General features: G+C 40.0%; 2 protein-coding genes across 3 annotated transcripts in view; one reads left to right on the top strand and one right to left on the bottom strand.

The window, feature by feature from the left end:
• The window catches only part of LOC137973271 (uncharacterized protein C1orf87-like), a 21,543-nt gene extending 6,828 nt beyond the window's left edge, over positions 1-14,715 (bottom strand). Inside the window, exons 1-5 of one of the 2 annotated variants that reach the window (XM_068820048.1) lie at positions 14,411-14,715; positions 7,054-7,099; positions 4,897-5,941; positions 2,404-2,501; positions 758-993 (exon numbers count right to left, since the gene is read on the bottom strand). In XM_068820048.1, coding sequence (XP_068676149.1) covers positions 758-993; positions 2,404-2,501; positions 4,897-5,916 — 1,354 coding nt within the window. In that variant the 5' untranslated portion in view covers positions 5,917-5,941; positions 7,054-7,099; positions 14,411-14,715. Of the gene's footprint in view, positions 1-757; positions 994-2,403; positions 2,502-4,896; positions 6,031-7,053; positions 7,100-14,410 lie in introns of those variants that run through there. The other variant, XM_068820047.1, reaches the window with a different exon arrangement.
• On the top strand, positions 6,045-10,489 carry LOC137973272 (uncharacterized). Its single transcript, XM_068820049.1, has 2 exons — positions 6,045-6,170; positions 7,165-10,489. The coding sequence occupies exon 2, from the start codon at positions 7,179-7,181 to the stop codon at positions 8,619-8,621; it is 1,443 nt and encodes a 480-aa protein (XP_068676150.1). The 5' UTR covers positions 6,045-6,170; positions 7,165-7,178; the 3' UTR covers positions 8,622-10,489.
• Positions 14,716-15,000: the final 285 nt, after the last annotated feature.

Genomic DNA, 15,000 nt, shown 5'->3' with positions numbered 1-15,000 from the left:
CACTTTTTTAGGCCCTTTTTTGCACTCAACTAAAAATGGTCACCAATAGGACAATCACGTGACTTTTGGAGGGCATATAGTTTATTTGTGGCCCGAGTAGCATCTTTTATGCCCGAGCGGAGCAAGGGTGCAAATGATGCTACCAGGGACACAAAAAAACTATATGCCTAACAAAAGTCATTTGATTATCATTATTATCAATACACAAGGCCAAATCGTGCCAATTCATTTAATATGAAAAAATTGTTTAACAGAGATGTAGCATGAAACTATGGTATGGAAATGTCCCTCAGTGTATACAAACAAAGGTTGTGAGAATGAAAGGAATGCATATATTTGAAGTGTGGGTTGCAGACCAAATGTAGAAGTAATCCTCGCACTTAAATAGGACAATCTCATTGGCCCAGCGAAGTTGTTTAACATCTCTGCAGCCAATCAGTATCAGGATAGGGCGTAGCTAGGGGGGGGTCCTGGGGTGCCCATGACCTCCCCTTTGTAAGCCGTTTTTTACTCAAACAACCTACAACATTCAGGTTGCGAAAACGCGAGTACCCTCTGTTTGACACAGTCTGACCCCCCCTTTGAAAAATCCTGGCTACACCCATGGTATCAGGGCGGCAAATGTATTTTCAGCCCGCACATTTCCCATTTGACCCGCAAAGAGGCGCGTTTTACGGAGGGCAGTTTGTCATTTGGCCGTGCGCATTGATAATAATTTAGAAATTTATAGAGAAACTGACATTGACACATTCCTTACCTAAGATGACCCCTTGGTCATGTTTTTCATGATACAAATCTTCTGAACCCAAACTGTTGTTGCGGAGTGGGTACCTCCCTTCTTGTTTGACACTATTAAGGGGCTGCCGTGTCTCCCAAACTGGCCTGGATGGGGGAGTTTCCAGGTCACGCCTACCGTCCCTACTGTGGCTGAAAGCAGTGTCAGGTGCTGGAAGAGGCAGAGCTCGCTCAATGAAGGACAAGAATTCAACCCAACTAAGACAAACAAAATAAATATGCAGTAAGTTAATTACTAATGATATTGAAAGGATTGCAATTATCTCCATTTAGTATGGAGCATAAGAGTTTTGGGTTAATGATGATGATGATGATGATGATGATGATGATGATGATAATTACAATCAGTATGGATTCAACAGTGGAGGGAAGTGGTTTGAGCACGCCCCAGAGAGTGTTCTAGAGAACAACGAAACTGAAATCCTTTGGGATTTTGCCATTCAGGCAGACAGGAAATTGTTGCATAACAGGCCTTACATCATCTTGATTGACAAGGAAACAAACTAATGCCTCCTTGTCAATGTTGCTTGCCATGTTGATAGCCAGATTTGCCTGAAGGAACATGAGAAAGAGGAGAGATGTATTGACCTGGCCTTTGAAATAAAGAGACTATGGCGACTGCGTAAGGTTAGAATCACCCCTATTCTGATTGGCATTCTTGATACTTTCTCTACCAACCTACAAAAGTACCTGGAAAACCTGTGCATTGGTTTAAGTATCCAGACATTACAGAAATCTGTACCCATGGGGCCAGTGGGAATTCTCAGAAGAAACCTGGAACACTAAGGTGGTGTGTCACTACCTGCTGATACCGGATACTCTAGTGGCAATCACTGTGATATAGCCAGATAATAATAATGATAATAATAGTAACAATAATAATAATAATAATAATAATAATAATAATAAGAAGAAGAAGAAGAAGAAGAAGAAGAAGAAGCATGGAACTGAACTGATATACAATTACAGTTAATATATTTTTGAAACAGTTTTTAATCTATTCCTATTTTGTTTATAGTTATATAGTTTCATTTATTGTACTTAGTCACTTAGGGACACTTTTCACATTTTATACAGAATCTACCAAAAATTAAAAAAAAAAACTAATACTAGACTTTAGACATTACTCATCTGGGATAGAAATTAGAATTAATATTTTAAGGAAAAAAGCAAGGAATCTAGCTTTTAAAAACTACCGGTACATTTGTAGGATTTTAGGATTTATAATTTTCGATTATTAGATAGATTATTAGATAGATCTAGATAGATTTAATTAAGATTTTAAGTTTTTAAAAAAAAGAGATTTCCAGTGATCTGTCACGTGATCTCATGCCCAATCACTGTAGTTACCTCAGGCATTCATGCGTATCTACTGCCTCCCTCATCAAAATCGACTCACAGCTAATTAACATCTAGCTGTGGTGCTGTGCTCCGACATCAAACATGGACTGTATAGCGGCAGCCAGAGGTGCCTTTGTATGCTTTCAGCCCGATGTCGTGAGCCGCGCCCTTCGCAATTCAGTCCTCGACTGCAAGTAAGGGTGATGAGCACTAGCAATATATACAATCATACAACAGCATTGCAGCTGTTATGGAAACACTACTCACCTTACTTTTCCAGAGTTGTACTTGTCGAGTCTGTCAACAATCATGTCCATCAAAGAGTTATTGAAAGGAACATGATGCTGCACACAGATTTTCTTTAGCTGTGAACAAGAAAAGTTTGCATCAACTCACAAGCTTAAGGGGAACCCCATGGGGGTGGGGGGGGGGTAATTTGGTACTCACCCCTGGATGGGATGCTAGTCCATCATAGTGTTATATTCAATAGTACATCCCACTAAAAGCCGATTTACACTACAGAAAACACTGGGTCTAGACCAATTAAAAAGTGGTGTGGACCAATTTTTTTTTACCATTTAAACAGACAACAATTTGGTTTGGCACACCAAAAAAACTGGCCTTAAGGCCCCGTTCCTGGCACTCTGTTTACACTGCTGATTTTTGGAGTCCGGACCAGACTTTTATTTGAGTTGGAGTGGAGACACATTTACACAGCTAGTGCTCTTGACCCGCTAGTGCTCTTGAGTGGCTTTAGAGGTAAAATATTAACCCACTGACTCCTAAACTGCCCACTTTTAACAAGGAAAATTGCCTTGCGTCAGACAAAGTGAGAAGTCAATAATTTGACTCACATTATTTTCTTGATCTATACTGAAAGTTAATAGCACCTGGTTTTTAGGTATTTATGAGTCAATGAGTCAATGAGTTAGTGCAGTTACCCTAACCCATAACCCATGAAATGAAAGCTAAAATTTCAGAGAGTGCTTAGGCCTAACCACTGAAACAAGGGCTTAGGCTTAATCAATAAATTATTGCTATATTGACTGTGAGTCTCATTGACTCATAAAACAGGCATCTTCGTTTCAAGCTACATCTCTGTTAAACAATTTTTTCTTATTAGATGAATTGGTAGGATTAGGCCTTGTGTATAATTGATGTAATGTTTAAAAAATAGAGCAGCAGTGTTTTATCAGGGTTTAAAAACACGAGGCATAGCCGAGTGTTTTTAGACCTGATAAAACATGTGCTTCAAGTTTTTCGAACGGCTTAAAAAACATTCCACAAAGAGCGTGTCCCTCTCGACTCAAAACAATTGTTCAAATTGTAAGAGGTGAATATTAGCACACAAGAAAAACAAGCCATGCCTTATTAGTATTCTTTATATAAAGAATACTAACGAGGAGTGTTTTATCAGGATATAAAGCTCATACATGTGACGTATTATTGGTGTTTTGATAGGCTGTTAGGCTCATGAATTATTAATGAGGTTTTTAAAAATAATGATAATCAAATGACTTTTGTCGAGCATATAGTTTATTTGTGTCCCCAGGGACACAAATAAACTATATGCCCTCCAAAAGTCATGTGATTGTCCTATATTGACTGCGAGTCTCATTGACTCATGACTCATGACTCACTGACTCATAAATCATGGGACCTCCTTTATATCCTCTTTACTTTCTGGCCCTTAACACTTTGCAATGATAAATTTACTACAAAAGAGTGTTCAAAGTGATCCTCACACTTCAATGGACAATTGAAGCAGTTGCCTCTCATGGAAACCTCAAAAATTCAGGTGCCTTCAAACAGGATTCGATCAAAACCTGTTTCAACTCAGTGGTGGATCAAGGAATTTTCTTAGGGGGGGGGGGGGGGGGAGTTGACTTGAAAGAATTGAAGTATGTACTCTGACAAAAGTCCAGATAGTTTAGGCTGCCATTGTGACGTTGCTTATGTTTTGCATTATAAGGGGAGACGAATGGGAAAATCCAAGACTCACTGAGAGGCTGAGACCAAAACATCGGAGACTTCACACCAAAATAAATGCAATATATATGAGACTTCGAGACTCTTTGCAAAGACTGTCGAGATTTTGAGATTGGATGAAAAGTTTGCAGGTGCCAAGATTTTGGAGGTAGCATTTGTCACCCCTACTATGATAAAAAGTTCACTTCAGGTAAACAGTATCTGTTCCAGGAAAAATAAAAAATACAATACTAATAGAAATACTATGTTGCAAAAGTAGAAAATAAATAGATTTCAAGTCAAGGAAATCAGATACTTGGGTGGTACATTAATTAATACATCCTATGCGAAGAGAGAGGCCATCCAGATTTGAAATAATAAAACTTGCATATTGTAAGATGATTTGTTAATAATTTGTAAATTTAATTTGTTTATTGACTTAATTAAAAGAAAAAGGAGGGAAAAATGGTTTGTGGTTAGCCACCCTATTACCCTCCCCCCTCCCTTCCCCTCCCCTCCCCCCCTCCCCCCCTTTGTCTGCCCCTGAAACTTACAGCATGACACTGGAATTACATTAAAAAGAGACGTTATTATGCACTAAACAACCTGGGGCCAGTTGTTCAAACGTTGGATAGCGCTATCCACCGGATAAATCACTATCCAGCTGATAAATACTAGCAAAACCAATTGAGTTATCCAGTGGTTAGTGATTTATCCAGTGGATAGTGCTATTCATCTTTTGAACAATTGGGGTCTGACATGTTAGCATTTTCGTCTGCCTTGTACATGTACCTTTTGAGAAGATAAAAATTCTTCCCCTGCTATATTATCTTCCTCTAGCGTTCTCCTCAAAGTTTGCACAAGTTCCTGAGAATAATCAATGTCTTTCAGTAGTTGCTCCATTTGTAACAAGAGTTCAGTATCTTTCTTGTCTTGAAACGCTTTTTTCATTGCAATTGCACTCTGTCGCCCTTTTTGCATTTCATCCGCCCTTGGTGACACTTGATTTGGTTTTAGGGGCAAAGTAGTTTCCCTAGGGGAATCCTTAGATATTTTTTGTCGAGGACGATTACTTGGGTTAGATGACATGTCAATTTGCTGCGACATCTGAAACTCTCTAGTGGCAGTCGGACGAACTGAATTACTGAGAAATTTCAAAAGTTGCTCATAGTTTATCCAGTTCGGTCGGTGAGCTGACATAAACAAAGATAGCACCTCGTTTAACAGATCTCCCCTAACAGGGATTTGTAACCTAAAAAATTCTCTTTCGATTTGATCCGCGGAGACAAAGCCCGACAAAGTTGAATCAAATCCTGCGAAGTTCAGATAGGCATCTCGTAGTTTCAGCGTATCAAATCCCAACAACACAGAACCGACTTTCGAAGCAAGGCCACTCGCCTTGTCAGAATCAATGACTGGTTTCTTTTTAATAGGTGGCAAAACAGGGGATGAATTCGGAGAAGAAAACTTTCTAACTCTCGAGCCTTCAAGCCCGCTGCTACTACGAAGATCAATTGCAAGTTCGGGACCGTCTTGTGACTTTAAAATTTTTCTTGGCGGAGTATTATTGTAGTTTGACTTTGAAGGAGCAGATATCGTAGAGGAACTTCCTGAGCTTGAAGCCGACAAAACCGAAGAGCTCCGGAGTGCTTGTTGCCCTTGAAACCTCGAGCCTTGCAGGTTAATACTCGTGCTTTGGTCATTTAGTGGCTTTCCATTCTTATCAACTGCAATCTCCACTCGCTTTCCTCCTATTATCTTAACTTCCAGAAGAGGTTGGTCGTCTCTTCCAAACGGAGCCAAGCCAGCCATTTAGAGGCGTGTTATTCACATTGCACTAGCATATTTTAAGAAAATAAGGATGTCAGAGTTCACCAGTTGTAGCTGTTGCAGCCATTGCATGTTGTCAGGGGCAGTAAAATTACGCTTACACAAGGGGTAAATAAAGAAAACTCCAGTCTCTTTCGATGGTAATCGTTTTTTATGTGGCTAACAACGCTCACAAGCAAGTGACGGAGGTCTTTTTGTGTTCTTTTTGCCTTAAGGACCAAAAAGGAAATCGTCGTGTAAGTACCTTCCAACTTGTGAGATCTCTTGCAATTGGATCTGAGGATATGGTGGTATCTGTTGAGTAAGGTTTACCTTCCGGCTTGTTGCTCGGATTGCTGAAGGACACGTCATCACTAAGACAGTGCAGTTTCCTTGATCACTAACTATTTGCAGTCTCTAGCTTTTAAAACGTCTTCAAATTTCGCAGATGGTTGACTAGCCTACTCACAATTCCATGCAAAGAAAAACACGGTCCTCATTCTATTTCTAAAATCGCAGGGTTGAATTTGGCCGGGTGCAATTGAAAACTTGGCAGAGAAGCCGAACGGTGGTAAACGGTTTTGCATGTCCACTTTTATAATCAACTAACTTAATTCACGTAGGAATGTGTTAAGCCAATAACAGCAAATTAGGGACACTGAAAAATTGTCGAAGTCTAATACAAGAGCTAATAAACAAAGATGTACGAGGGTGTCTTATTTTTCTGTTTAATTCTGGGGTAGGGGAGGAGGGGGTGAGGAGAACCTCCTCTCCCCTCACGTTGAACGGCAAACCACAGGGCACCCACATAATGTGCGTGTGTAACCGATTGTTATTTCATAGTACATTTACTATAAAATAACAATTGGTTACACACACACATGGGCAGACCCCCAGCCATGCAAGCAAAAAAAGACCACTGCATCACCGAATATCCAATTTAATCTGTTCTTGCATTGTATTATACGGTATCTTTTCAGAACAGAGATAAAGGGCTCCCAACTTTTTCATGGCAGCGAGATGGAAAGAGTGCAACAAAGGGTTTAAACCAATAACTCACTTAATATGAATTACAGTCTGCCTATCAACTGATCAACTTTAAGTAATGCCTCATTCTATCATTGTTTGATTCTGTCTTACCAAGTCCACTGTGATGTCATTGTACCTCTGGCTTAAACTCAACAAACTAAAAAAAGAAAAGAAAAAAGAACTAAAAGTAAAATTGTACTTTTTTCTACTTGGAAATTGCAGATTCAAGACGAGAAATGGCATCAAGTGAACTGCAGGCAAGGAAGATTCAGAACGAAAAAGCGGAAAAGGTTCTTGACGCTATTATAAAATCCAGAGGAAAGATAAATAGTCAATATGATGCGGACATCATAGAAGGCATTTTGGAAATACTTTCTATCATTGCGGGATTGACAGGGGAACCTTATGGTATGGCTATCAGATGGTTCTGTCAATTCATTCTTCTCGGTAGGAAACAAAACCAACCATCTGTGGTAGATCGGTTGGCAAAGATTGTTGACAATGGATGGCGTAGCTTCAATCGTCGTTTACAGTACCAGAAATACGATGGTTTAAGCTGTCGTGTTTCAGAACAAATAACCCAGCTGCGAACGATGAGTCAAAGAGACAAGCTGGATGATCCAAACCTGTGGAATGATTATGTCCAATTTATGGGTGAGTTGTCGAACACGTTTGAAATGCCACTGACGTTTAAATACAGCAAAGGATCCCTCACTGGAGAACCCGGGGTGGACGATTATTTGACGGCGTTAACTACTTACTGTAAGGCTTACAGTTGCTTCATGGGACTCCTTATGGCTGCTAAAGCAAGATTTGAAGACCTGGGTCAAGTGAGCAAAAGTAAAGAAGTGGATCGAAGACTCCGTTGTCAGAGAGATGACGCGATAGGAAAACTCTCCTTCCTTTCAGAACGGAAGTATTTAAAATTTCTTGGAAGTCTTTCTTGTGAGGGTGGAAAACTGATGAAGATCCTGGCTTTGAGTCGACGGTTGTCAGACAAAAGCGTCGTAGAAGCGGTGAGAAACGGCCTAGGCTTAACCCAAATGCCTGATATGCCGACAGTTGAAACTGCAGCCGAGTGCGTCTCTCGCCAGTCAGTGAAGATGAGACTAGATGAGAGGCACCAAATTCCTCCTGGAAACCTTTTAAAAAGGACGACGACACGAGTGATCGGGCCACGTGATTGGATTCAATTTGTGAATGAAACTGACTTCCCCATCAAAGTGGTTTTGAAGAATGTCAAGGAATCCAATGATCACTTCAGATTTGTTAACGTACCACCTCGTTCGTCTCACCCCGAAGGATTCCGAATTCCTTTGTTTAAGCTCTCAATCTCAATTTGTGGTTTCTTTGTTCTTTATCTAAACGGAGACGCGAGTGGCAATATGGAACCGCCAACAAGAGATGCGAAGGTGTTTGAGTTTGCATTGTCCATTAATATTTTGCAGCATCCATGGCCTGGAAAAATCAACATCCAAGACAAAACGCATGATGAGTTTACCTACGGTGAAGACACCTACAATCTCATGAAGTATGGTGAAGTCCCACCATTGTACTTTTCGAAAGAAGATACGTACTTCATGGTGAAAGCAGAAAATGTTAAGTGTCGGTATCCAAGTTATATTGGAACCTGGCGGTTTCTAGTTCAGCAGTTTGATCCATTAAACATGGAAGAGTAAGTGCATGGGAAACTGATGCAAATCACTGGCATGCTTTTGCACAATAGTCTAAAAATGAAAATAAACCTGAAGCGGATTCTTAAACTTGTTTTGTTTCATAGCTTTTGTTACTATAAGGATCAAAGGACGTTTTTTTGCGCCATTTAGAAACTGAATGAAATGTCTTAGAATAATAAGCTGGAGTAGTATGACGGAGGAACTCCTTAGTTAGCGCTGGTATGCCAAGTTTGCATCTTTCAAGATGTTTTAGTCTTAATGTACAAAGCTAAGCATAGACCTTATTCATAAATGGCGGTCACATTTATAATTCTTTCGTCCACGTGCAAATTAGCCTACCAAGCCTTATTTTAGAGCAAGAATTCTTTTCAATTCACTGTATGGTATCCAGGCTTGGTAGGCTAATTTGCACTTCGACAAAAGAATTATAAATTGACCGCCATTTATGAATAAGGTCTATAACGTAATTCTTTTAATAGCCCATTAATTAGTGATATTTTGTGCAAGTACGATAAGAAATTCAAGGTGCCTAAACGGTAAATTTTCCCGCTCCGAGTTTGAGACAAATCGGAAGTATAGAATGATGTATTTTGGACCCTATTTGTGGGGTAAAATGAGCAGCGGCTGTTGTAAACGAGTGTTTCAAGTGAGCGATTCACAACGTGATGTGAAAAAAGTACTGAATGGTAACTGTATATGTCAAGGATTTTTCCTGAGGGTTTTGGTTATCATGACAGAATGTGTTATTTCTTAGTTCTGAATTACCGCTGTGTAGTGCAAGTTATCAGATTACCGAGGTATTAATTTTCAAAGAACTAGGGACATATGCCTACTATCTGCAGTGTAAGTGAAGCAAGGTAGTAGTAGTAGTAGTAGTAGTAGTAGTAGTAGTAGTAGTAGTAGCAGAAACTTTATTAAGAGTGTCAAAAGCCATCGAGCCAGGGAAAAGAAATCCCTTACTAATTTGTGGACACCAAAGGCACTGCCCTCTGTATTTATATTAAACGAGTATTATATATATCATAAAGTCAATAATGCACGCCGTTTGATTGGTTCTCACTTGTGATCTATTTGAGGACAAATGCATAGCTGACGTCATCAAAAAGTATACATATATAAAACAAATAGATTGTATGTTGCCGTGCGTCTGTAAATATAGGGACCTTAAAGGGACACTGTCAACCATGAGTCATTACGGGAGGGCGCTTGCTTCGGCATCATTTTCTGTAATACAGAAAATAGTAATCTGTGATAGGTAAAGCTCCATCGCGTTCCATCGACCGTAAAATCTTGATCTGGTGGTTGTAATATTTGTAAATAGTTTATATAATATTTGATTCGTGTATAGGTATCGCTATTTTGTTGTTACTGCCGTTTAAAGTGCTGGATGAAGTGGTCTAAAAGATGTCGACGTCCGAGGGCAGAAGGTCGACATATTGTTTGGCTCGTATCTTAGACATTTAATTTTTGGCATGAACGGAAATGAGTGTCAGGATTTGGAAAAGCCCTGTTCCGTAGATTCATGGTCAAGAGGACAGGAATGAAGTACAACACCAATGTTTCGGAAAGAAAACTGCTCCGCTTGTGGGATTCATGTCTTATATTAGCCCAATACAATGTACATGTATTGGGTTGTTACGCAATCCAGCTCCCTGTAATAGGGAAAATTTCCATGGAAGACGAGTTAGAGCAGCTGGTGTGCGAGCGACGTTGGTGTCTTTTGAAGGAAGGCGGCAAATAAACAAGGCGAGAGCGGCGATACTGAAAATGTGTTTTTGGAGGGCTGTGAGGCAATTTAGCGAAAAAAATACTACTAGCGCAGTTTAAATGTGTTCCCGGACTGGCATTGGCTTTAATTAGTATTGCAAACCTAATTAAACTAGACGCTCCATGAGCGTAAACTGGGTTGCCTGTGGTACGTGTTATACAAAAACAGAAGGCACTGAATTGGGTAGTATTGAGCTGCAACGTTCCAGTAATTTTTTTAAAGTGGGGGAGGGGGGGGGAGGGGTGAAGGGGGGTGATGTAGACCGTTTGTGAGGTCACCCACACGTCATGCCAGCAATGTCCCTTTGGCTCACACGTTCACACGTTGATTTATTTTGTAAGGCCTAGTCAGTGAAACTCTCTCGTTTTTTCTTTAAAATGATATCATCCATGATTTGGGGTGCAGGGATGGCGCAGTGATGACAGCACTCGATTTGATTTGCGTTAATTGTTAATTTCAGTTTACAGTATCCCCAGTTAGCGCTAGAACGACTAGACACTTGATATGTTGCTTTCCTTTCCTTTTTTCCCAAAATGCCCAAAAAACAGGATGAAACATTGCAAGAACAACTTAAATCTGTTGAACGACATAAAAAAATACTGCAAAAGGAAAGAGAAGCATGGATAGACATAAATGTACAAGATTGAAACGGATTACATTTGGGTAATCTTGGAAAAAGTCGGCCCGACGTTTTTCAAATTATGACAAATCGCCTGGATGAAGGTCGTTTCTTTCTCAGAACCATTCCGTTTGTGACTTAACGATAATTTTATCGGTAAAGGAATTCCATATAACAATTTTCCAGTTTTAAACTCGTGATTAACTTAAGATTTTTCCGAAACACCCAAAAATAACGTGACATAGCCCCTTTAATTAACTAAAATAGTCCGCGAAAAAACCTAACTGCAAATTGCTCTCACGGACGTTTTCCTGCATGTCATGCATGTCTAGAGTTGCACTGAGCAAACGTTTACGCCACACACTAAGGAAGGACTGAACATGTTGGTTCCGCTTCATAATTTCTCTTCTTTTCAGTCTCATCTGCATGATTACAGGTCAATTTTTTTTGGTTTACGTTCGCACCAAATGGTTTTGCAAACCCGGGAGTTACGGTGTAGCCCTTTTTTTCGCTAGGTTTAATTTTTGCGGATTTTGCGGATAGTACTTGATCCGCTAAAATAAGTTCCAGCAGAAAAAAACACCAGCAAATTAAAAACCGTAAAAATTTACTGGCGTTAATATAACTAAAAATGGCTTTTAATCCACATATTGGGGTCAAAAAGATCCTTTATTTTAATATTTGCATTGAGGAGAAGCAATTGGAGCTTGCTACAAACAAAAAGCAGCGATAAAAAGTTAAGTCAATACTTTTTCAGTCTCTGTCTGGGGCATAAGAAACGAACTCAAAGCAGTCAATCAAAAGATCACGTTAAGTATTTTTTGAAGTCTCCAGGATGCCACATTTTCCCCACCCGTTCTCGATGATTGAGGGTCTTTTTTTACCAAAGAGTGATAGAAGTTGAATATAGTTTTGCTGCTTGCTTTAAAATCACGTGCTAGGCAACCACTAAGGTGCACGTGATCACCTTGTGTCAAGGTTCTTGTTTATAATGAATGAAGAATGTTCGTCACTCTTAGAGTTGAACAACGTACTTTTTAGCCAAGAAAGTTACGCCTTTCGTTTTTTTAAATTTTGTTGTAATATTTAACTGAATATTTATATTTCATCTGTCGGGTTCGGAGGCCTTCTTTGTCGGGTTATTGACCCGTGACCGGACTGTTACTTGGAACAATGTTGATCAATCCCTTCACTGAAGAACTATTTCTTTCAATAATGAAGACAAAAATGGACAACAAGCTTTCTTTCAAATAATTCTTGACTGACAAGAATTAGTCGAATTTCAAATTGTTTTTTATCCTAAGACTGTGCAGAGTTGAGTACAAATAAACAAAATTATAAATGTAGCCAGACAATTGCAAACACAGACTACTCAAGGTTTTTGCGTCTCATCGGGCGTTTTCCATTTACCAAGAAATCCCGGAAATTCCGGTTGGGATGTAAATGGAACACACGTTTTTGGTTCGTTCCACTGGAAAATTTCCGGAATAAACGGAACTTCTGAAAAGGTAGTCCTGTTTTCCCATTGGAAACTTTCCGATGGAAATGTGTGGTCTCTGGTATCCAACTCAAATAAGTTACCAGAGAATCTGCCGTTTGGTTTCAGTGTTACACATAACACTACAGTTTTCAAAAATTACCGAGGACTGGACGAAGAGTTAAATCAGCGACTAAATTTCTTGTGCGTGCGTGTGTTGTGGCGATGTTTATTTCAAGCTCTTATGCAAATTTTTAAATTACAAAAAATATTGTACTTCATTAGGTCGTTAAAAAGCTTTATTTTTGGTAGTTCATTTGGACGAAAAAATGTCACAAAAACCTTTTCCACCGTAAAATTTATTGAAACAAACAAAATATCAGCTATTAGGGGCAAAAAAAACCCCTTCCAATTTCAATTACGTGCGTGTAAACAGAGATATGTCCAGAAATGCACACAACAACAAAAATGGCAAAAATGAGGAAATGTTGACGAATTTGGCAAATATGGCGAAAATGACAATTTTGGCACAATCGCCAACGAGGCAAAGCACAAAGCAGTGAAGGGGCACCATAAAGGTTGGCGAAAGCGGCGAATTTGGCAAATATGGCGAAAATGACAATTTTGCCACAATCGCCAACGAGGCAAAACACAAAGCAGTGAAGGGGGACCATAAAAGTTGGCGAAAGCGGCGAAGTTGGCAAATATGGCGAAAATGACAATTTTGCCACAATCGCCAACGAGGAAAAACAGAAAGCAGTGAAGGGGGCCCATAAAAGTTGGCGAAAGCGGCGAATTTGGCAAATATGGCGAAAATGACAATTTTGCCACAATCGCCACCGCGGCAAAGCACAAAGCAGTATAGGGGCCCCATAAAAGTTGGCGAAAGTGGCGAATTTGGCAAATATGGCGAAAATGACAATTTTGCCACAATCGCCAACGAGGCAAAGCACAAAGCAGTATAGGGGCCCCATAAAAGTTGGCGAAAGCGGCGAATTTGGAAAATATGGCGAAAATGACAATTTTGCCACAATCGCCAACCAGGCAAAACACAAAGCAGTGAAGGGGGACCATAAAAGTTGGCGAAAGCGGCGAATTTGGCAAATATGGCGAGAATGACAATTTTGCCACAATCGCCAACGAGGCAAAGCACAAAGCAGTATAGGCGCCCCATAAAAGTTGGCGAGAGCGGCGAATTTGGCAAATATGGCTAAAATGACAATTTTGCCACAATCGCCAACGAGGCAAAACACAAAGCAGTGAAGGGGGCCCATAAAAGTTGGCGAAAGCGGCGAATTTGGCAATATGGCGAAAATGACAATTTTGCCACAATCGCCAACACGGCAAAGCACAAAGCAGTATAGGGGCCCCATAAAAGTTGGCGAAAGCGGCAAATTTGGCAAATATGGCGAAAATGACAATTTTGCCACAATCGCCAACGAGGCAAAACACAAAGCAGTGAAGGGGGCCCATAAAAGTTGGCGAAAGCGGCGAATTTGGCAAATATGGCGAAAATGACAATTTTGCCACAATCGCCAACGAGGCAAAGCACAAAGCAATGAAGAAATGAGGGGGTCCATAAAAGTTGGCGAACGTGGCGAACAAAATGAATGAAAGAAGAATTCGATCTCCAGTGCTGTTTCAAATGTTTGACCTCAAATTACAAAAGTTCATTTCTTGAATTTTAATGATTTTAGAAAATTAACAACCAGCATGAAGAACAAGGGAAAGAGGAATTTGGCAAAATAGGGAGATATGGGAACGGGACGTAGCTCCAAATAACAAAGTCATGGCAAGGTTGTCATTTGGGACTGCGCTGGAACAATTTAATTACTGACATATATAACTGCCTCGTACTCTGACAATTCATGTAAGAATGACTTCACCAACGGGTACTAAGAGTTTCAAAGCAGTTATGTGAATCTTACCAATGTCCGCTTGCAAGGAATTAGATTCAATAAACCACACACAAAATATGTCCTTGTCGTATGATCCATTACTTGAAAGTAAGCATTGCGTGAAGATGCATGTCGTGCCTGTGAATTTTATAGTAGCTTTTCACGAATCTTGCCATCAGTTGAAATTGAAATCCTTTTACCACAACTGTAGAAGAATGTCGACACCCAGTAGAACAGAAGTTGCAAAATTAAAATTCTCCACAAGACGATAAACATTTCCTGAATTGTGATCCGCCGGAAATACCGAAGCGTTCTTTTAGACGCCATCTTATGAAATTGACATATACGTCGTGTTAAGTCACTGTAGTGTAACTGCTAACTGAGCCCCAAGTCTCCTCGTTCGTCGTCTGAGTACATACATACATACCAGGGCGGAAAGAGACCGGGCGGTGAAACGAGCCGGTCCGAGCAAAAAGGTGTGATGCAGTAGACTGGGGTCTATTAAAAAGCCTTTTCAACATGTATAAGCGCCCTGATACATACAGTAGAACCCCGCTAACTCGAACTCTGAATGGAAACGAAAATCTGTTCGAGTTAGCGGGGTTTCGAGTTATTCAATT

The sequence above is a fragment of the Montipora foliosa genome, chromosome 10, assembly GCF_036669935.1.
Source record: "Montipora foliosa isolate CH-2021 chromosome 10, ASM3666993v2, whole genome shotgun sequence".
Taxonomy (NCBI): domain Eukaryota; kingdom Metazoa; phylum Cnidaria; class Anthozoa; order Scleractinia; family Acroporidae; genus Montipora; species Montipora foliosa.
Note: the sequence above shows the minus strand (reverse complement) of the source record. Positions and strands in the feature narration are given on the sequence as shown.

What these genes read in the sequence shown, in the direction of transcription:
- LOC137973272 (XM_068820049.1), top strand. Translation starts at nt 7,179, where the DNA reads ATGGCATCAAGTGAACTGCAGGCAAGGAAGATTCAGAACGAAAAAGCG.